At 42.0% G+C, this 22,845-nt stretch overlaps 1 protein-coding gene across 2 annotated transcripts in view; it reads right to left on the reverse strand.

Moving 5' to 3' along the window:
• Positions 1-22,845, reverse strand: part of SRPX (sushi repeat containing protein X-linked) — a 73,460-nt gene that overhangs the window by 16,312 nt on the left and 34,303 nt on the right. Inside the window, exons 2-4 of one of the 2 annotated variants that reach the window (XM_073328353.1) lie at positions 13,592-13,651; positions 8,613-8,804; positions 7,584-7,760 (exon numbers count right to left, since the gene is read on the reverse strand). In XM_073328353.1, coding sequence (XP_073184454.1) covers positions 7,584-7,760; positions 8,613-8,804; positions 13,592-13,651 — 429 coding nt within the window. The remainder of the gene's footprint in view (positions 1-7,583; positions 7,761-8,612; positions 8,805-13,591; positions 13,652-22,845) is intronic. The other variant, XM_073328360.1, reaches the window with a different exon arrangement.

Here is a 22,845-nt window from a genome sequence, read left to right on the forward strand (position 1 = left end):
ATTCTACTGAATAAATGCAGCTAGTTGATCTCAGCGGAAAAGGGATGAGGATGAGTTTTCAAAGAGCCTGTGGCTTTCTGAACTCCCACACTTCTGACATGGGCCACCTCACACATTAAAAAGGTTTATTGACCACTTGTTTCTTTGGCTTGTTAAAGGTTTGAATTTATTTGTTTTTGAGAGAGTGGGGGAGGCGAGGCAAGGCAAGGCTAGGGAAGGAAGGGATGGTAGAGAATACAAAATCCTAATACTCATCTGAGTATCTGTATGTGATGGATAAAGATTTGATGCCAACACTATTACTGACTGTAGATGTAATTAAAGATTGCTATAGTTAATTAAAAATACTTATTCCATATAAAAAGCATGTAAGAATGCAAGGCCAATTTCAGACTCTCTCAGTCAGAAGGGTTACTTAATTGTTGGTCTTAACATTTCTATAGGATGTAACATAAAGGATGTAGTAGAATGGTGAAGGCTATTTACCACAACATCTGTTATACAGCTGGCTGAAAAATAAGAATTTTCAAAGTTTTGAGGTATTTCCATTTCCCAGGGACTGAAGTGGACTAATTTCCCCACAATTTGATAATGTTTTCTATACAAAGTGGTTACCGCCGCTCCCTCCCTTACCCCTCCCCCCCGAAAAACCTGGTTTTGATTGAACAAAAGGTTTCAAGGAACTCAAGCATTGTGTGAAAAAATTCATTTAGAAAGAAGTCACATTTCATTTTTAAAAAAACCATTTTGGGGGCAGGACTTCAACCAGCTCTAGCCCAGAGCTGGCAAATGTGCCCAGCCCTAACCCTATCCTGTTACCTCTTCCCAGTCCTGACCCTCACCCTAGCTTGAGACCTAGTAACCAATCCTAACACTAGCACAGAGCTATCATCCAGACCTAATGGTAACTGGGCCCAAAAGCTGGTCCTAAACCTAGCCCCAAAACATCCAAGATTCCCAATCCTAAATTTGGCCCATGGCTACTCCCTGTCTGCAAGCCTACCCCCAGCTTTACACCAGCCACCAACCCCAAACATGAGCCCTACTAGGAAGTACAACTGGTTGAGAAACTGGGGGGGAGGAAGAGTGTTTTGGGGAAAAAATGTTTTTCTCCCCACTTCTCAGGTCGGAAAAGGACACATATTTTGTCCCTTGGAATTCTTTCTGAAATTTTTTAATCAAGATTATTTTCTAAACCAAACTTTTCTTAACATTGTTACCAAAATTTGCTGCATTTCGGTAACTATTTTGATAATGATTCCAATAAAACTTTTACTTATTCGTTTTGATAAAAATGTTGCAAACATAAATTTTGTGAAAAACAAAAACATTCCAAAAAAGTCAAGAGTTTTTCATGGAAGTTTCATTAGTGAGAGAGAACATTTTCAACTAAAAACTTTTCACTTATTAGACTTCCAACTGCTCCAACCCTTTGTTATTGGCACAAAGAGAGGAAGCTGTAGGGGCACAGAAGTTGGGTTTTTAAGGTTTATTTTCTAGTGCAAAATGAGCTGCTTCATCATCAAGAATCATCAGAACATATGTAACCCACACACCTCCCGGGTTTGGTGTTCTGTCCCATCTAGTGGCACCGAGACCACTTACAGAGAGAGAAGATAGATAAAATGAGTCTGCTCTACAGTCTTAGCTAAAAGCCATTAGCTTTTAGCTCCTGCAGTAGAGGCTCATTACAAAGCTCCAGAGGTCCAAGCTTCGATCCCACCTGCTGACGACTGGGGTCTGTCGGTGTTACACATACAATGGGCCAAACTCTATCCTCAGTTACACCTTTGCAATTTTGAGCCAGGGAGTAGAGTAAGGACCAGAACAAAATTTTAACAAAAGAACAAAAATCAATACATACTGACAAGTACGAGAAGGCCAACATTTTCAAACATGGGTGTCTATATTTAAGCTTCCCAATTCATAGTTAGTGGCCTGATTTTCAGAGTGGCCGTGCCCCAACACACCCCATTGAGTTCAGTGGGGTTTGTGGGTACTCAGTATCTCCGAAAATCAGAGCATTTCTATTTAGGTGCCTAAATACAGATTTAGAAGCCTAACTAGGTTCAAAAACATTGGCATGTGTGTTTAAAAAGAGTCAGAAAAATATAACCACCACCTGAGATTTAAAAGTCTTGTTTTGCTAATTGTTGATCTGTGTCTGGTGCTACTTTTAAATGTTAGTTATTTTATTTTAAATATGGTGGCAGGGTTACAGCTTGTTTGCTAGGGTGGAATAGACCAAACCAGACCTTTTGTTCTTTCTCAAGGTTACTGCTGACCATGCATGTGGCTTGGGATAAATGAACCCCTGGCAGTCTGCAGACTAATTCTCACCCAAATGTAAATCCTATTTTGCTTTTTAAATGTTGAATAAACAAATACATGGGCCAATCAGTGCAGCCCATCTCACTAAATATGAAATTAGCCTCATGACTTCTGTATGTAGCTGCATTTTTAATATTGCACCTACAAGCTCTATATGATTGCTGTTGCCAAGATTCCGTTACAGTTGCATTGAGCTGGATAAATTTAAACCATGAAGCTACAGTAACAAAGGGTGGAGCTAAACCTGACATTTTGCAAAAACACCATTAATTCAGGTTTTTAAACATTTTTTGCATAGCATGGACCACATCTTAGTAGCAAGAGGTTCCCATGGACACCTCCCTTCCCATTCAAAGTAGGGTGGATCCTACCTCCTGTCCCATTCGTGATCGCTTAATGCCCCAAGGGTACCTATAGGAATTGCCTTCATGAAAAAGTAACACACAAAATGTCTCCCTTTGGTCTTCATTTCCTCTCTCCCTCTCACTTGTTCTAATTCTCTCAGCTGGAAACAAACCATCCCGATGTGTCGAAAGAATAGTAAATATGGCAGGTGACCAGCTTGGCTTAACGGTGAAATCCTAGCGGATCTTAAACATAAAAAAGAAGCTTACAAGAAGTGGAAGGTTGGACATATGACCAGGGAAGAGTATAAAAATATTGCTCGGGCATGTAGGAATGAAATCAGGAGGGCCAAATCGCACCTGGAGCTGCAGCTAGCCAGAGATGTCAAGAGTAACAAGAAGGGTTTCTTCAGGTATGTTGGCAACAAGAAGAAAGCCAAGGAAAGTGTTGGCCCCTTAATGAATGAGGAAGGCAACCTAGTGACAGAGGATGTGGAAAAAGCTAATGTACTCAATGCTTTTTTTGCCTCTGTATTCACGAACAAGGTCAGCTCCCAGACTGCTGCGCTGGGCATCACAACATGGGGAATAGATGGCCAGCCCTCTGTGGAGAAAGAAGTGGTTAGGGACTATTTAGAAAAGCTGGACGTACACAAGTCCATGGGGCCGGATGAGTGGCATCCGAGAGTACTAAAGGAATTGGCAGCTGTGATTGCAGAGCCATTGGCCATTATCTTTGAAAACTCGTGGCGAACGGGGAAAGTCCCGGTTGACTGGAAAAAGGCTAATGTAGTGCCAATCTTTAAAAAAGGGAAGAAGGAGGATTCTGAGAACTACAGGCCAGTCAGCCTCACCTCAGTCCCTGGAAAAATCATGGAGCAGGTCCTCAAAGAATCAATCCTGAAGCGCTTACATGAGAGGAAAGTGATCAGGGACAGTCAGCATGGATTCACCAAGGGAAGGTCATGCCTGACTAATCTAATCGCCTTCTATGATGAGATTACTGGTTCTGTGGATGAAGGGAAAGCAGTGGATGTATTGTTTCTTGACTTTAGCAAAGCTTTTGACACGGTCTCCCACAGTATTCTTGTCAGCAAGTTAAAGAAGTATGGGCTGGATGAATGCACTATAAGGTGGGTAGAAAGTTGGCTAGATTGTCGGGCTCAACGGGTAGTGATCAATGGCTCCATGTCTAATTGGCAGCTGGTGTCAAGTGGAGTGCCCCAAGGGTCGGTCCTGGGGCCGGTTTTGTTCAATATCTTCATAAATGATCTGGAGGATAGTGTGGATTGCACTCTCAGCAAATTTGCGGATGATACTAAACTGGGAGGAGTGGTAGATACGCTGGAGGGCAGGGATAGGATACAGAGGGACCTAGACAAATTGGAGGATTGGGCCAAAAGAAATCTGATGAGGTTCAATAAGGATAAGTGCAGGGTCCTGCACTTAGAACGGAAGAACCCAATGCACAGCTACAGACTAGGGACCGAATGGCTAGGCAGCAGTTCTGCGGAAAAGGACCTAGGAGTGACAGTGGATGAGAAGCTGGATGAGAGTCAGCAGTGTGCCCTTGTTGCCAAGAAGGCCAATGGCATTTTGGGATGTATAAGTAGGGGCATAGCGAGCAGATCGAGGAACGTGATCGTCCCCCTCTATTCGACATTGGTGAGGCCTCATCTGGAGTACTGTGTCCAGTTTTGGGCCCCACACTACAAGAAGGATGTGGATAAATTGGAGAGAGTCCAGCGAAGGGCAACAAAAATGATTAGGGGTCTGGAACACATGACTTATGAGAAGAGGCTGAGGGAACTGGGATTGTTTAGTCTGCGGAAGAGAAGAATGAGGGGGGATTTGATAGCTGCTTTCAACTACCTGAGAGGTGGTTCCAGAGAGGATGGTTCTAGACTATTCTCAGTGGTAGAAGAGGACAGGACAAGGAGTAATGGTCTCAAGTTGCAGTGGGGGAGGTTTAGGTTGGATATTAGGAAAAACGTTTTCACTAGGAGGGTGGTGAAACCCTGGAATGCGCTACCTAGGGAGGTGGTAGAATCTCCTTCCTTAGAAGTTTTTAAGGTCAGGCTTGACAAAGCCCTGGCTGGGATGGTTTAGTTGGGGATTGGTTCTGCTTTGAGCAGGGGGTTGGACTATATGACCTCCTGAGGTCCCTTCCAACCCTGATATTCTATGATTCTATGAAGGAGGAGAGACAGAACCGTGGGACCAGCCAGCTTTCTGCAGGCCACCAGCAAGTTCTTCACAGACCACAGTTTGGGAACAGCTTTTCTGCACTGCCCTTTCTCAGAGGCCCTGACCACTGCTCACTCCATCCCCCTTCTGTCTGTTGCTTGCTCTCCCAAACCCTCACTTACTTTCACCAGGCTGGGGCAGGGGGTTGGGGTGCAGGAGGGGGTGAGGGCTCTGGCTGGGAGTGCGGGCTCTGGGGTGAGGCCAGGGATGAGGGGCTTGGGGTGCAGGAGAGGGCTCCGGGCTGGGGTTGGATTGCAAGGGGGTATGGCCTCTGGGCTGGGGGTGCAGGCTCCAGGTGGGGCCAGAAATTAGGGGTTCAGGAGAGGGCTCTGGGCTAGAGTAGGAGTGCGGGGGGGGGGAGGACTCCAGGGTGGGGCCAGGGATGAGGGGTTTGGAGTACAGGAGGGGACTCTGGGCTGGGGCAGGGGATTGGGGTGCAGTGCTTGAGGACTCTGGCTGGGGGTGCGGGCTCTTGGCTGGAGCTGAGGGGTTCAGGGTGCAGGAGCACACTCAGGGCTGGGGGTACAGGAGAAGGTACGGGGCCCCAGTGGTGCTTACTGTAGCTCCCAGGAAGCAGCTACCAGGTCCCTGCAGCCTGTAGGCACAAGGGAAGCCAGGAAGACTCCGTGCGCTGCCCTCGCGCCCGTAGGCGCCGCCACCGCAGCTCCCATTGGTCGTGGTTCCCAGCTAATGGAAGCTACTTAGCTGGCACTTGGGGCGCTTCTGGGAGCTGCTCAGAGCTAGGGCAGGCAGGGAGCCTGCCTTAGCCCGGGGCCCCTGCTGCAACCACTGACTGGACTTTTAATGGCCTGATTGGTGGTGTTGACCGGAGCTGCCAGGGTCCCTTTTTGACCGGGTGTTCCCATTGAAAACCGGATGCCTGGCAACCCTAACTTCATTAATGAAGTACTTCACTCACCGGCACACTCCACAATTTGCACCCAAATCATGGGGGTGGAGGGTGTCTCTCTCTACTCTACAGCAACGTGCTGTATTTTGGACTTAACTATGGCACTGTCTTACAGAATTACTATAGAATACATTCACATGCTGTGAAGTTATAAATATTGATTGTCTGCATTTGTTAAAGGAACATTTCCAGTACACTGCTACATTGTCATTTGCAATGAGATGCCCAGGTCAGCAGTGCAAACTGGTGAAGTCGTATAAAAGATGATGACATTTCACCCTTCCCCTACCAAAATCATAAAACCAACCCTGCAAAAGAGCCAGACTTGAATTTGCACATAAAACACAAGACAAACCACAAACTTAGTCTGAGTATAGACAGGCAGGAGCATGTATACAATTGCAAGACAGAAAGTAACTGAAAAATTGAATGAAACCCCGCGAATGTAAAAGCCACAGCAGGGAGACTCCCATGTTGCTTCACCCACTAACCTAGACTGAGCCACAGGCATCCTGAGGAAAACCATAGTGTCACACACAGATCATTAAAAACACAAATATTGCTCCAGCCATGACATCAAACTGTTGGTGGCCAATTCAAGTGGCTAAAGACCTGCACATCTGGGTGACTGAAAACTGAGCCCTTATCCAGAGATTCCCAAGAACAGCAGCAGCAGCTGAGACACGTTGGCTACATCTTCCGACGAAATCTTATTAGTACAAAGGAGAATTATGTGAACTGAGCTGAAAATGTTCCCTAGCCTAATGTAACTGTTCCCATCAGAAAAGCTCATCCTCATTTCCCCAGAATTCACTGGGAGTCCAGGACCCCAAGATGCAGAAGTGACAGAGGAAGTCCCACCATACTGGTTAGTTCTGATTCTCTTCTAGGCTTAAGATGTCGTGTCTGTGACACAAAGCAGCAGGTACAAGATGCTGCTGAGGAAGCACAAATAATTACATCAGGCTTCATAGAATCATAGAATCATAGAATATCAGGGTTGGAAGGGACCCCAGAAGGTCATCTAGTCCAATCCCCTGCTCAAAGCAGGACCAATTCCCAGTTAAATCATCCCAGCCAGGGCTTTGTCAAGCCTGACCTTAAAAACCTCTAAGGAAGGAGATTCTACCACCTCCCTAGGTAACGCATTCCAGTGTTTCACCACCCTCTTAGTGAAAAAGTTTTTCCTAATATCCAATCTAAACCTCCCCCACTGCAACTTGAGACCATTACTCCTCGTTCTGTCATCTGCTACCATTGAGAACAGTCTAGAGCCATCCTCTTTGGAACCCCCTTTCAGGTAGTTGAAAGCAGCTATCAAATCCCCCCTCATTCTTCTCTTCTGCAGGCTAAACAATCCCAGCTCCCTCAGCCTCTCCTCATAACTCATGTGTTCCAGTCCCCTAATCATTTTTGTTGCTTCGTAGACGTTAAGATCAGAAGGGACTATTATGAGCATAGCACAGGCTATAGAACCTCACCCCGTAATTTCTTCATCAAGCCCTTAACTTCTGTCAGAGCTACAACAAGTATTTTAGAAAGAGATCCTGTCCTGATTTAAAGTGATGGAGAATCCATTATACCCCTAGGCAAGTTGTTCCAATGCTTCTCTAAAAGACACTGTGTTTGTTTTCTCACTGACATGGATGCAGGAGCCATGTTTCCAATACATTTAAAATATTTTGGCATTAACAGGCTACAACAGCTTTACATCTAGGCTCCTTAGGAAGTGCAAACCTCATCTTACTTACCAACACAGGAGGCTGGTCTGCCACTCCAAACTTTGTTGTCCATACATGTTACTGTCCGGTCTCCTTTTAGCTGGTATCCTGGGGAACAGTAATACTCACACCTGGAGTTAAAGTATGCACCATCTATGCACTTGAACCCTCCATTAGTTGGCATGGACAGCGTTGGGCACCGTATTTCTGTAAAAGAAAACAAATGTATCCAGGATCTTCTGTTTTCCATTCTAGAGGAGTGGGGGGTGAAACAGATGTGCAGTACTGCATGTGAACAAAACATGGTTAGGAATTGTTCAGTCAGAGCATGTGAAACTGCTCATATGATTTCCCCTCCTCAGACAGACTTCAAATTTTGCTATCATACAGCTAAGTTAGCCCAATGGAATGAAATCATTTTAAGGAAAGACCAACCGCCCACTCCCTTCTTCTGTCAAAATGTTTTCTCTCACAAACCAATGGTGGGCCCATTCAACCTGGTGACATTCAAATTTTGCAAAATGACACACAATTAACAGTGCAGCTAGAATTAACTATCCGCAGTATTTTAATATGTTTGCAAAGGGGAACTCTTATAACCCCTCATTTTCAGAAAGATTTCTACAGACTCAAAGCCTACCTATTCCATGAAGCATTCCTGCCTTTAATGCCTCTCTCCACTCTGTGTTTTCTAGATTGCACCTGCCATGATTTGAACCTGCAAGCTCCTCTGCATTCAGCTAATTGACACAGTCCACCTATCATACAGCACCATGTACATCACAGGGGCTATGTAAATAATGTCTGAAATAGGTGCAACTAAGTTAGCTATGGCTTCACAAAGACATATTTATTTTTAAATTCAAAATATGAATGAAAGCCCAAAGATAAACAGAGTAAACTCTAAGAGCAGCTCCTGTCAGTTAAGTTTCTCCCCATCCCAGCACTGACATTAAATATAAAAGCTACTCACATAAACTCATCTCTGTTTTATATCTAATGTCTATCACACAAACAGTGACATGTGCACACATGCACACACAGTTATGATCTACTCACGTTTACACAAAACCTTCCCAGACCAGCGCTTGTCTGACTGACAAATAAGCTGTTGAGGACCATGCAGTTCATAGCCTTTCTGACAACGAATATCACATCTCGTCCCCAAGACATTTTTGTAATATTCTCCTTGAGGTGTTCTGCAATACGCATTACCATGTTTCACCTTCATGGGAGAACACCAAGGTGTTTCTGGCAAAGAGAATGGAAAAACAAACACAGAACACACATATTTTACAAAAGACTAATTGGCTTAAGTCACAATTGCAAAGTCATTTTGTTTCTTCAGTGTTGTAGAGAGAGTTTATTAAAAAGGAAAATGTAGAGAAGCAACACACAGAGATGTAATTTCCTGGCCTGATTCCACAAGGTGCTAAAGATATCACAGCATCAGGCCTTTAAAGGTGAGCTGTTCCTGCCTGTTACAAATTAATGATCGTTTCTATTAAATTGGGTGTCTAAATGTCATGCTGGTGGAATAAGTGTGCCACCATGTGGACAGTTTGCTGATCATCATTGTGTTTAGGTTTTAATACCCCACAGAGGATGCATTTACCTTCCCTTTGGTAACAGAAGCTGGCAATTTAAATGCAAGTTCAATGCCAATGAAGCTTTATCTTTATCTGTGGCATAATTTTAATTTTCCTTATTCTTATCTTAACACCCTTTCATTCGAAACTTCCTTCAGGACCATCAGATACACGCATACCAGGGCACCATAGAAACAGACATGGCCACTGGTGAATTTCATGAAGGCTCAAGCTCCCTTTTATTAAGGGCATTATTATTTACGTCATATTACAGAAATGTCAAGTTTGGTTGCTTGGACACAAGAATGACAGAGACCCCAGGCATATGTGTGGGTGTTTCACTTATGCTGAATGAATTTCCAGTTTCCATCTCAGGCGTCAGACTAAGCCAAAACTCACCAGCATACCAGGATAGCACTTCTCTGATGGCCCCATTAGTTGCACAATATTTAAGATATCACTTTAAATATGCTTATTTTCTCATCCTGATTATGAAGAAAACCATCTAAATGTGAATGGGTGCAGTGTTGTCTTTCTTACTAGATCTGTAGATCTGTCTGTCTAGGTCTGACAAATTGAAACAAAAGCTTTTAGAGAGTTAAGAACTAGCTTCATTCATCCTGAGTGGGTGTTAACTCAGAGTCTCCAAGTACAATGTATGCACTCAGGCACCGGGTTTGAATGTCAGCCAGTATATGGATGTCCTATGAGTTTCAAGGTGTGCTTATATTAACTGATGAATGTATACTCAGTCTTGCGTTATTTCTTATGTCTAGCACAAGTGTACATACACACACACAAACGGGAAATGGACCCAAGCCGCAAAGTTCATATCCAGATCTTAAACTATTCCAAAATCTGAAGAGTTTGGTTCTGGGGTTTTGGTTCAGGCTCATCTTTAAAATATGATAGCACACACTGGTCCTGAAATGTGGCACTCATCCACCAGCAATTCTATACAATCATTCAGGAAAGAAAAAATACTTTGCCTAAATTCAATTTAGGAATGGAGGTGCAGAGATCCCATCAGAAAGGCACCAAGCTGATGAGGAACAGGGTTGAAGGCCCAAGCATCCAATGATGCTGGGCCACTCTGAGTTGTGCTGGGGATTGGAGCCAGATGAGAGGAAACACAAAGATGTCTGAGAGTCACCTTTTCCCCAGCCCCAACCCATTCCAGCACTTTGCACACAAATGGAGGAACACAGAAAACTGGCCTGAAGTATGTGATTCATCTTCCTCTAAAGCATCCAGTATAGGTTAGACATGAAATTCAATGGATCACAGGAAGTGTCAAATCAGAGCAGAACTGGCATTTGGCCACAATACTGGGATTAATACCCATACTGAATTATTGCAAAAATAAAGGGGGGGTCTTTAATGACTATAGGTGGTCAAGACTATAAAGATACATATTCAAGAGAAATCCTCCATCAGCAAAGCTTCCATTAGTACCATGCTGGGGCACTGGTTCAGTATGCACACTGGGGTGTGTCAGCTACAAACCTTTCCTAGGAAGCCAAAACTACTTTTGGGGGGTGGGGGTGGGGCAACAAGTGAGTTTTCTGAGGGGGGTCTTCTATCCAACTAATACCTAAGGTGACTCTGCTTAATTTTGGGATTTGACAAGGACACCACTTAAGGAGGTAAGAGTGTAGGCCAAAAGGAAGACAAGCACTGAAATGTCACACAGCATGCAACATTCAGAAGGTATATAATGAGCCTTTATGGGATCTGGGAGTGTTTCCAGAACCTCATGCCTAAACAGTGGCAAAACCACAAGAGTGATCTAAAAGTTGCCTTTCACAAATGTAATCAGTTTCACAGATATTTATTATTGGCTCTGTTGATTAATTGCATTTCCACATTTCAAATGTCTTTCCTCATATTTGGGATTAGTCCCATGAACATATTTAATGTGCTCTTATTTCATCTACCATACATGTTGTATTTTTTATTCAGTGTATAATTCCTCTACATAAAAATGGTGAGATATTTTAACATCTCCCCCAATGGAAATTTAAATTTCCACATAAATTCTACTGTGCTGTTACTAGAACCACAGAAACAGCATTGGACAGTGGAAGTGGAGAGACTGAGAATGGAAAAGCGTGTGACTGCCAGGGTTCTAGTTTATTTCACAAAAAGCATTTTAAAGTAGCACAGCCTGTTTCTGAAGCTGTTTAACTCAGTGACATACTTATGTTCTCTTACAGAACTGCAACATCCACATGGGTATTTTTAGTGCACTTGCTGGAGTTGTACTAACACGTCTGTCTACTCAGGCTGGGAGGCCCACTTCCAGCTGCAGTGTAGAGGTACGCTTAAGGGCCTGGATCAAAGTGGCTTTTGTGCTGTGGTGAACAAAGAAATAATGCACTCTGGGGCTTTTTTCTTCTCATGGGAACCCCAGGTAGAGCAGGCATCTTATAGGTCAGTTAGGGAAGAAGCATTCTTCTTGACAGCGGCACTTTCCAAAGTATCTGTCAGCACTGTCCAAATGCTGGCTTTGGATCAGTGTTCCTATAAGCTCAGCATGCAAAATGCAGAGGGTTTTTTAATACAATGGGGCTTATTGGTTGATTTGGCATTTGAACAGAGGGGTCACCAGAGAGGAAGGGAACTCTTAGCTAAGTTGTTGGGAAGGAACTCCATAGAGATGTTTCCTTGGAAGTCTGAGTTGGTTGAAAGACATCCAGATGAGCACGGAAGGTTTGGCATGTGGCCAACCCCTGGCAAACAAACTATAGGGTTTAATTTGCAAATAGCATTGCGAACTGAAAATCTGCTGGGTTTACATAGCTCTGCTTAAGATGCACATACACACCATGCCATGCTAGGCATGTACTAATGTACATTTTTCAAAAGGCATGCATAATGGTTAGTATATTTGATACTCTGAAATTTTTACCAGGAGAGATGGTCCATAACCAAAATCCTGGATATGAACACCCTCACATTTTGGTGAACTTTTGATCCAATATTAACAACTCAGGTCCATATCTGGTTTTTTTGTTGTTGTTGGGTTTTTTTTGTTTTTGTTTTTTGTTTTTTTAAGTGACCTGCTTGTCAACTCAAATAAATGCAAGCAAGTTAATACAACTTAGGTCTTCTCAGCTTCATGCCTTTGATTTTTGGATCTGAGTTGTCTAATCTGTTACTAAAGCTCACATTAGAGCTTCCAAATTCAATACAGTTTTTAATATTTGTGTGAAAAAAGCACTGTGTTTCACATACCACTGTTACATCCTTGCAGCCATTGAAATAATTTGTTTTCGATCGCTTTTAAAAGACAGTTCCTAGACAGAGTCTACATTTTCACCACTAATCCACAGTCCAGCCAGCATTAATTTATCTTTAGTGAATCATTTGAATTCTTTGTTTAAGTATCCACAGAGGATTAAATGTTAAAGATAAAGAACAACACATTTACCATATAAAGCTATGGGCAAATACATTTTTTCTGATTATACTTTTAAAGCAGAATTTTCACACTGGGATACACCTTGGTGGGGGAGCAAAATAAATATTTATAAAAACGTAAGACAGACAGTATTTTGTACCTTCTCCTTTGGTACTCATAAGTAGCTGATAGATTTGCATGCATATCCTTGTGTAAAAATCCAGTTTTATTCTCTGTCTACTACCAACATTAAGCAAAGCTACATTAATACCCAATATTTCTATGTTACCACAACAATGCAATACACTGTCTTGTATGTCCATAGACTAGTTTGCTGAAGCAAAACCTCAGTAAAATGACTTTTTTGGGGTGAGGGAAGGGAAGGGGGCTGTGTGTGGAACCAGATTCTTCAAGAAATAGGCACATATGTCACAGACTCACCAGTGATTTTGCTATCAGATCCCATTGGTCAGGAAACTTGTTTGCAATAGGGAAGAAAATCTGAATCTGATTTCTATACTTGCAGAATTCAATTATCTCATTAATGTGCCAGCATATTTTGTTTAATGTCTTGTATGTTCATTGGCAAACACATTTTACTCTTCATTCCAGGTTGCAAGATGAACCAGAAATGTCAAGGACTATATTAAGAAGCTTATAAAAATCAAGCTCTCTTTCATGAGCTTCCATACCTTACCATCAATAGGTCCAGATTCTGAACAGGATTATCACTGATGGCTTTGGCTATGAGGTATGAAAGAGGCAGAAGACAGCTTATTTTTAATATTCATGAGCTAGCAGCTTGACCTTTCAAGGGTGAAGGCAATAAAACCCAGCAATTTACTCATGTAAGCTAAACAACACACAGTGCTTGTTCCATTTTCCATTGTTTAGAAAAATAAAAAAATGAAAAGCTTATCTTGTCTGAAAAATCTGAACACAAACAAGGAGCTGGATCGCTCTAAGACTTTATGATGCAGGAAGGAAAGAGAGAAGATCTCCCAGCAACCAGCTGATTTTCTTTAGCACAGAAGCAAAGCATTCACCTTTATATCTATTGCGTGCATACACATCTTCGTCATCTTCTACGGGTGAATATCCTGATCCTACAATACAAAATGACAAGAAAAACTGCAGCAAGAAAGGAAATATAATTTTAAAAGAACAAGAAAAGCTCTTGCAGAGACATGCAAGTGAGATTAGGATGCAACAACCTAAGCAATGCTGACAGCGTAAGCTTCCATGATGATTAGATTTATAGTGGAACCAGTTTATAGTGAATTTGGATAGAGTGAATCTCTGTTTATAATTGAGTAGAATGAAAATCTCAGATTGTTATTATGCAACATGTATTGCAAAATGCAAATCACAATTTCTCTCAACAGGAACTTCAGCGAATGTGAAAGTTATTTGAGAGGGGGAGTCGGACGACGGAGTGATTTCACTGTAAGATGGTTCCCTAGTATAAGTGGCTGTTAACAGCCATCATGCCAACCAGCTGTAGTAAAACTGCCAAACAGCTGCAGTAAATGTGTGTGACTGAAGAACAACCATGGTTTACAGCACAACTTATATAAGTGAAAGGCTGGTTACATTCCCTGCAAACATAGTTCTGCCCAATCAAAAGGTTGTTTTGTTTTGTTTTTGTTTTAAGTCTTCCATGGTCATTCAAGCTAAAGAAATGACAGGTCAGCTTTCTTTGAAGGATCTGGACAATTGCTGTAGGCTAGCAGGGTGGGTAAGAATTGCAGAGATACTTATCACCATAGACAGTGTGTCTGAACATCTCCCATGTATTTAAAAATAGAAACAACTACTCTCCTTCCATTCTCGCCTCCAGGAGAAACAGCTTTGTTACTGTGTAGTTTTTGTTTTCATGCCTGCACCGCCTGTGTCCCCCATGATCTGAGCCCAATTTGCTGCTCCTTTATGTCTGCAGTTTTGTCCTTCCCATTTATGCCATTGCTACTAGTAACTCCCCAGAAAGCATGCCTTGTCTGCTCTGCCAGCATGGCCTCCCATCTCCATCCTGCACAACTACATGAAGCAGCTTAATCAGCATGTTGAAAGCCCTCGATTTGAAATGCGTGGCAAACACAGAACCTAAAAGGAATTTGCACTAGGTTCTCTGCTCTGCTTTACTGATGTTCCATAGAAAACCTGCAACAGGCCACAAACTCCAATACGAGAAATCCAGCCCTCACTTCCACAGCTGAGCTGGAAGTGGACTTGGCAGCGGGTTCCATTGTTAAAGGGTTCATACCCTTCATGCAGCACAGAGTTCAGCTATGAGGGGGGCATATGGGAAGGCAGGCACTGTGCAGATCCTCTGATCTTACCCCTTAAAATAGAACTGTGATAGAGGTGCCTAGGGCTCTTCACCCACTGGAGTAGAGTAACATACAATAGAGTCATTTTGATAGCCCCTCCATGGGCTATGGGGGAGAGAAAAGGACGCCTGAACCCAATTCAACTACTCACTCCTGGCATTGGGGGGAGAATTGGCCCGATGTGAACCCTTTCAGCCTCTGTGCTTGAAAATCAAGATAGCCCTAAAATAAACCTATCCAAGGATTAAAAAAAAACCCAGTCACAATTAATCGCAGTTTTAATCACACTGTTAAACAATAACAGAATACCAATTTAAATTTATTATATTTTTGGATGTTTTTCTACATTTTCAAATATATTGATTTCAATTACAACACAATGCAAAGTGCACAGTGCTCACTTTATATTGTTATTTTTATTACAAATATTTTCACTGTAAAAACGATTTTTAAAAGTGTAATCTATAAGTCAAAGCATGAAAGGGTATACAAATGTTTAGCATATCTGGCACGTAAATACCTTGCAACACTGGCTCCAACAGTGCCATGAGAACGCCTGTTCTCACTTTCACGTGACATCCTAAATAAGAAGCGGGCAGCATTATCTCCCATAAATGTAAACAAACTTGTTTGTCTGAGCGATTGGCTGAACAAGAAGTACGACTGAGTGGACTTGTAGACTCAAATTTTGATATTGTTTTGTTTTTGAGTGCAGTTATGCGAAAAAAAGTTCCACATTTGTAAATTGCACTTTCACGATAGAGATTGCACTACAGTACTTGTATGAGGTGAATGGAAAAATACTATTTTCTGTTTCTTTTTTACAATGCAAATATTAGTAATCAACATAATATAAAGTGAGCACTGTACACTTTGTGTTCTGTGTTGCAACTGAAATCAATATATTTGAAAATGTAGAAAAACATCCACAAATATTTATAATAAATTTAAATTGGTATTCTATTATTGTTTAACAGTACAATTAAATCTGCAATTAATCGCGATTTTTTCTAATCTAGTTAATTTATTTAGCATTAATCACTTGGGTTAACTGCGATTAATTGACAACCCTCGTTTATTTTGATTTACAAGAACAGTAGCAAAAAGTGCAATTTAATTTTGGCCTGATCCAATGCCCACTGAAATCAATTCAATGGGAGTCCAGTGGGCTTTAGATCAGGCCCCTGAAGCAATTGTCAATCAAATGTCTTTTCTTACTCATATTTTTGTACAGCACAGACTTCCTAGCCCTTGCATTTGTTACTTAGTTTACATTTAATGAAAAACTGCTGAGGCCTGTATAAATATTGCATTGTAACAGCCTTCCAGTATACAATATTGAATTTAGTAGCATTTCCAATCACATTGTGTAATACCAAGTGCAAGCTTCAGTCTCAAAGCACCACATGAAGATATTGATATTTTAATGATCATTGTCTATTCCAGCAAAATTAGGAGATTCTTGGTTGAATAATTTGAGACAGTTTTTAATCAAACATTATGGATAAAAGTTTTTAAAGTGTCTAGGTGACTTAGGAGCCTACATCCCATTTAAAGTCAATGGAATCTAGGTTCCTAAGTGCCTGATCATTTTGGAAATTGGGATATAAGCACTTCTGAACAAACTTGCCACATACTTTTAACACATTTTTGAAATCTTAGGTTAATCATGCTAAATCTGAACTACTCATCTGAGATTTTCTGCTTTGTGTGTTGGATGGAATAAAAAAAACCCCAAAACCAAATAAAAGTAAACAATTTTATTCAGCATCCCTCTATCGCGTCCATCTGCTCATTTTCTTATTAAAAATGGAAGACAGCAATCACATCTCTGGTTTTCATTATGTGCTGATTGTGCTTGTAGTAGTAATACTGGTCTTTGTCATCATTGTTTTAGTCAGGAAATGGATTACGGGAATCCCAAAGGTGAATGTAAAACTGTTGACCTTGCTTTACTTGTAGAGTGTGTCATTTATGCTTTTTTGTGACATCTATTTGCACAAAGAAAAATGGCAAACATTGGACTTCAACACAGATGTGTTATACCAGCAAAGGTATAGACTCCAAGTGAAGTCAATGGAAGTTTTGCCATTGACCTGTATAGGTGCAGGATCAAACTCTAAGGTGCAAATCCAGAGCCCACCCCAGCTAGCTAGGCTGGGTGCGTGCTGGCTAAAACGATGGCAAGGAACCCTTCAATGGCATGTACATGGAGGGAGAAGGATGGTACATCTGGGCAGTAGGAAATTTCCTTCAATTTCCCTATGTCCCATCTTCTCTCATGCCCTCTATGCTGTTCTCTCTACTTCTAGCCTTTCCTTTTTCCTTAGTGGAACCATAAGGAAGAGTGGGCTGGATTTACCCCTAAAATAAGTAGCCATATCATAACTGAACCAGGACTGTCCATTTGCTTTAGGAGATAGCATACTAGAAAAGCTAGCATGATTCAGTGGATGGCATATGGACTTGTGAGTCAGGAGTCCCACGTTCCATTCCCAGCTGTGCCACTCACTGACTGTATGACACTGGAAAAGCCACTTCACTTCTGCCTTAGTTTCCCCATCTCTAAAATGCGAAATATGTTTCTATATCTCACAGGAGTGCTGAGAAGGTTTATTCCTTAATGTTTGTTCATTGTTTGGCTATCAAGTGCTAAATAATGTTATCACAGCACTAATAAACATGGATATTTTAGAAGGAAGGGGGAGCACAATCCTACGTTAAAAATACATTGATGGCATGCTTTATATTTCGGTGGTGTCTTACAAAAACTGGCTGCAGCTCTCAAATTCCAGCTGATTACAGGCAAAAGCCACAACATGAAACTATACAATTTTAACAAGAAACCATCATCAAGATTAATCCACGGAATCTGATGATCATAGGATTAGCTTTAGGAAAAAATGACTTCTGTGTTCACAGAATAATCTCCATGTTTAATATTTGAGGAGGAGAGCCTACTGTTTTATATATTTTATTAGAGCATAACATTTAAATAGATTTAAATTCAGACCTACAGAAAATGATTGGTAATTACTGCCCCCCAACAATCCGTAATTGATAAAGAAACACAGAGAAGCATTTGGCAAAACATTTCAAAAGGAACTGAAACAATAAATTGGACCAATATTTTGATACAGTACAATCCTCAAACATACAAACCCCATTATTAAGGACAAGGAATAAATGATATAGGATCAGTTCATGAAACAATTATACCTTTGTGTCTAAGTTGTCAAGCCTAAGTAAACGAGGCACTTAAAAACTACAATATTTACCCACGTGTGGAAAAACGTCCTTAAAGCATTTTAAATACATTTTGTGAAACTTTTGCTATATAAACTGCCAAATACACTTAAAATGTTCTAACTATGACCCTGTCCAGGGATCAGCAGTTAGGCCCTGACCCAGCACACTATGTTGGCTCCAGTTCATCAAAGCACTTAAGCAAGTGCTTCATTTTAAGTATGTGAGGTCTTCAGTGGGACTACTCACAGTTAAGTACTTTGCTGAACAGGGATGGAGTCACGCATCTGGTAAAATGTTCTGCTGAACAGGGGCCTATGCACATGATTAATCCTATTGACATCAGATGGAGCATATGAACAGTCTCACTGACTTCAGTGGCATTTCTCACATGCTTTGTTGGGTTGGGGCCTTACCGAAGTAACTGACAAAGTAAGGTAGAAATTAGGAGATTGTGACCACATTGCTGAACCAGTAGGCAATACAATAAAGGGCTCACATTCACAAACAGTGCACAATACATAAATTGGACAATTTATTTATAAACAAAGTACCATGCCAAAACATGCAGACATGCAGGTAACACCACATTCTTTGTATTACTTCTCCAGAACCATTTAATTATCCCCACATATGTGTCATACCCTTCATCTATTACCTGCTAGTGAGGTATGCAAGAATTTATGGTGTGTGCATGTGGAAAAGCCACAGCCAGTCCACAAATGTGAGTAGCCAGACAGGAGCTTCCTAAGAGATTGTCTGGTTCTTGGCAGAAAGAAGAGGAAGGATGTCAGATTTCGGAGGACATTTCAAGAGGACTTTCCTGTTCCTCAGTTTGTTTAGAAATTCATCTTTTCTGCTATAAGATTCCCTTGCGCATGGCAGACCATCGAGCCAATACCGAGCTTCTTGCTGGGGGCCATCAGCCCCCTGCACAATGACAACCACATGTGGTGACCAGCAAACCTCTCTGTTGCATAGGTAGCACATAGCAGAAGTTTTCAAATATTATAGGGAACCAAGCTTCAAGGGGGGGGGGGGGGAATGACACTGTGCCCTGTCTCTTGGAATTAGAGGAGAGATTCTTAACCATTTTGATCACAAAATGTAGGAGAGCACTCATTACCACTTGAAACACTCTTATTTTTGGCTAAGAGGAGAATTTTTCTCATTGGAGCTTTTCAATTCAGCCTGGCTGGCAAGCAGCAAGACAAGAATTAAAATAATTATTAATGTAACCCTTCTGCCCGTCACAGTTGGCAGCAACAAGGCCTGGGTTCAGTATCTAGGGGTTCTGTTTCAACAACACAATGCAAAACCGGCTCAAGCCCCCACCCAGTGACCTGGGACAATTACATACCACCCCCCTGGGCGCCTCTAAGAGGCAATACTTCCCCTCTCGCAAGCACAGAGTCTGAGTGCAGCAAAAGCCTTTTAATAAAGGAGGGAAACAATGCGGCATTATGTTGCGGAAACACCAAAAACAGGATTCATAACACCAACCATGAGCAAAAGACCCACCCCAAGTAAGTTTGGCAGTGTCCTTTTCCCCTCAGGGTCTCAAGTCCAGCAACCCAATAGTCACCCCGCCACAGTTTCTGTCCTTGGTCAGTGCAGCCCCTCAGAGCTCAGAAGTTCATCTGCGGAGTATACCTACCAGCCTGGGTGGAAGTGAAGGGAGGTATGGGGGGCATCTTACATGCTCCACTGCTCGGGTCAACGGCCGAGTGCCATGCCTCTCCATGGGGTTCTGCTGCAGTCTTCACCGCCAGCCGCGCCTCTCCACCAGCCGCCCTGCTGCCCACTCTACTCCACTCTCTGCTAGCTGCCCTGCTGTCTGCTCCTTTCCAACAGCCGCCCTGCTATTCACTCCGCTCTGCTCTCCACGCCTCTCCGGTAGCCGTCCTGCTGTCTGCTCCTCTCTACCAGCTGCCCGGCTAACCGCTCCGCTCTCCACGCTAGCCATTCTGCTGTCGGCTCACCAACTTGTCTTCAGGCCCCTCCCTACAGCTCTCAGTAACTTCAGCTCTTCAGTGATTTCAGCTCTCAGTGATTTTTAGCTGGTAGTAGGGGGAGCCTCAGTGCTGACGCAAAGCCCAAAGTAGCTAGTGCACTAGCCCAAAGTAGGTCTAATGCTTAGAACTAGGTATCAGTGATTTCAGCTCTGCAGCATGTAACAAGACTCCTAAGGGAGCCAAAATTAGCTCTGTTATTACAGGAGGGGTCAGTCAAAGTTTAAGGCCCCTGTTCCCAGCCTCTCTCAATTCACTGGGTTTTGGAACCCATGTCCCTTGTCTAGTGAGTGCTACTTAGTTGAGGGTGAGTCCCTCTGTCATAAAATGCCACGTACAGTTCTACTGTCCTTGATTCACATAACTAGGATAACAACCCTTTATTACTCCTGCCCCAACAACAGAGAGACTGGGGATCCCACAGCAGCCAAAGTGACCATTTGGGCAAGCAGTCCACCATGCTAGGCAGGGTGGGTGTGCTCATGCAAATGAGATCAGCCCCTGAAGTCCTTTTCCACAGCTTACCACCACATGTCAGGGTAGAGCTCATTCTGACTCTGCTTACATTAACAATGGGCAAAGGCTCAACATAAACAATACAAGTTTTAAATGTTAAATAGGTAGCGTGGGTTAAATATCAAACATGGAACATTACGCTGGAAACACTTATGCATATGAGTAACTTTACATACAAGGGTTTCTGATAAAAATCCAATGGACTACTCACATGCATAATGGGAGTGCAAGCAGGCAGTGTTCAATCCCTTTACCGGATATGCTTTAGACATGCAAGTGGTTTCACATGGGTGAACCCCTGAGCTATGTGGAATCCCAGTAACGGAATGAGGGACTGCATGGTGCCAAGGTCCATCTGCGTAGATCTTTTTGGGGCAGGGACTGTGTCGTTCTCTGTATGTCAATAGCGTCTAGCACATTACAGTAGAACCTCAGAGTTACAAACACCAGAATTACGAACTGACCTGTCTACCACACCCCACATTTGGAACCAGAAGTACAGAATCAGGCAGCAGCAGAGACAAAAATAAAAAAATAAAAAGCAAATACAGTACAATACAGTGTTAACTGTAAACTAAAAAAACGGAAAGTTTAAAACAAAGATTTGACAAGGTAAGGAAACTCTCTGTGTTTATTTAAATTAAGATGGATAAAAGCAGCATTTTTCATCTGCACAGTAAAGTTTCAAAGCTGTATTAAGTCAATGTTCAGCTGTAAACTTTTTAAAGAACAACCATAACATTTTGTTCAGAGTTATGAACATTTCAGTGTTACGAATACCTTCAATTCCCAAGGTGTTCATAACTCAGAAGTTCTATTGTATATTGTGTTAACATTAGAATAAATAATAATGTATAGCCAGGAAAGGAGGTGGCGGGGGGAAGGGCCACAGAGCTATTTTCATTCTGACTGTCATGGGAGGGAATCTCCTAGCACCACTTCTGTGTTGTGTCAGATTAAGAGCCCACAACTAAAATAACCTACATATATTACTTGAAACAAACCACAAGTTTCTACGATTTGTTGCCATTAGACAATGTTAGACTTGGCACCAAAACATCAAAACAGGACTACACCACTTAAAAGTATCCCCAAACATAGTTACAAGCTAAAATAGAATGTAAAGACTTTATTCTGAGAGGCAGTATTCCATTCACTAGCTTGGCACTAGGGAAAGTGACAAACTTCAACCGTTCAAATCTATTGTAACTATATAGCTACAGAATAATATTTTAAGGCTTGGGTGTGCTCCCAAGTGCTATTTTTGCCACATAACCTGGACATATGACTTTAAGGTTCTCTCTTCCCCTCATTCTTTTGTTTAGAGTTTGCCATGTTGTGTGAAGATTACATAAAATTACAGAACATACTGTAAAATCAACAGCCAAAACCAATATGCCAGTTGCAGCTTTATGTTCTACTGAAGTTTACAGTCTTAAATACAGTACCAATTTACTTAAATACATCCTTCTGAGAGGATCAGTTCATTTCACATTTTGAAACATTGTTGGGCTTGAAATTAAAAGGAAAAAAAAAAGGCAGTTCGAAAGCCAGATTCTAATTTCAGATGTGTCTCATATCTCAGAGGAACTGAAACAACAACAAAGATCTGCTGATAACATCCTTGCACATACACACCCTAAGAATTAAGGGTTTGCAAAACAAGACCGAATGTCGCCTACTCTGGTCTCCTGACTCTAGCCTTGGCAATACCTGATCCTTCCAAAGAAAGGTGTGAATCATCCCTTACCCCTTTATTTACCAATCCAATTGTGTAAAGCTGTACCATAGGGAAGAGTTTTGAAATACCTTCCCAACCCCAACAGATGATCAGTTTATACCCTTAAGCACAAGAAAAAGAAAGGACTGATCTGTTTTCTCATCAATTTTTAATACCTCTATCTAATCCCCTCTAACTTTTCTTTTCCCACGGTAGAATTTTTATGTTCTACAGTAACACAAACCATGCAAAGAGTATGAATGGAGAAGCTAACCTGTTGCGTCTAAGTCTACAGAACCTCTTCCAGGAAGGCAGAAAGAGCTAAAGCCTGAGACCCAGAAAATCGGACAGGGAGATATTAAGGAGGGAGGAAAGAAAGGCAGCAAGAAAGGTCACCATCTTTGCAGGAGAAGGCAGCACCTGTTGTGAATATAGGTTTTCATACATTTATATGACAGTATCAGAAATACACACAC

The sequence above is a fragment of the Lepidochelys kempii genome, chromosome 1, assembly GCF_965140265.1.
Source record: "Lepidochelys kempii isolate rLepKem1 chromosome 1, rLepKem1.hap2, whole genome shotgun sequence".
Taxonomy (NCBI): Eukaryota; Metazoa; Chordata; order Testudines; family Cheloniidae; genus Lepidochelys; species Lepidochelys kempii.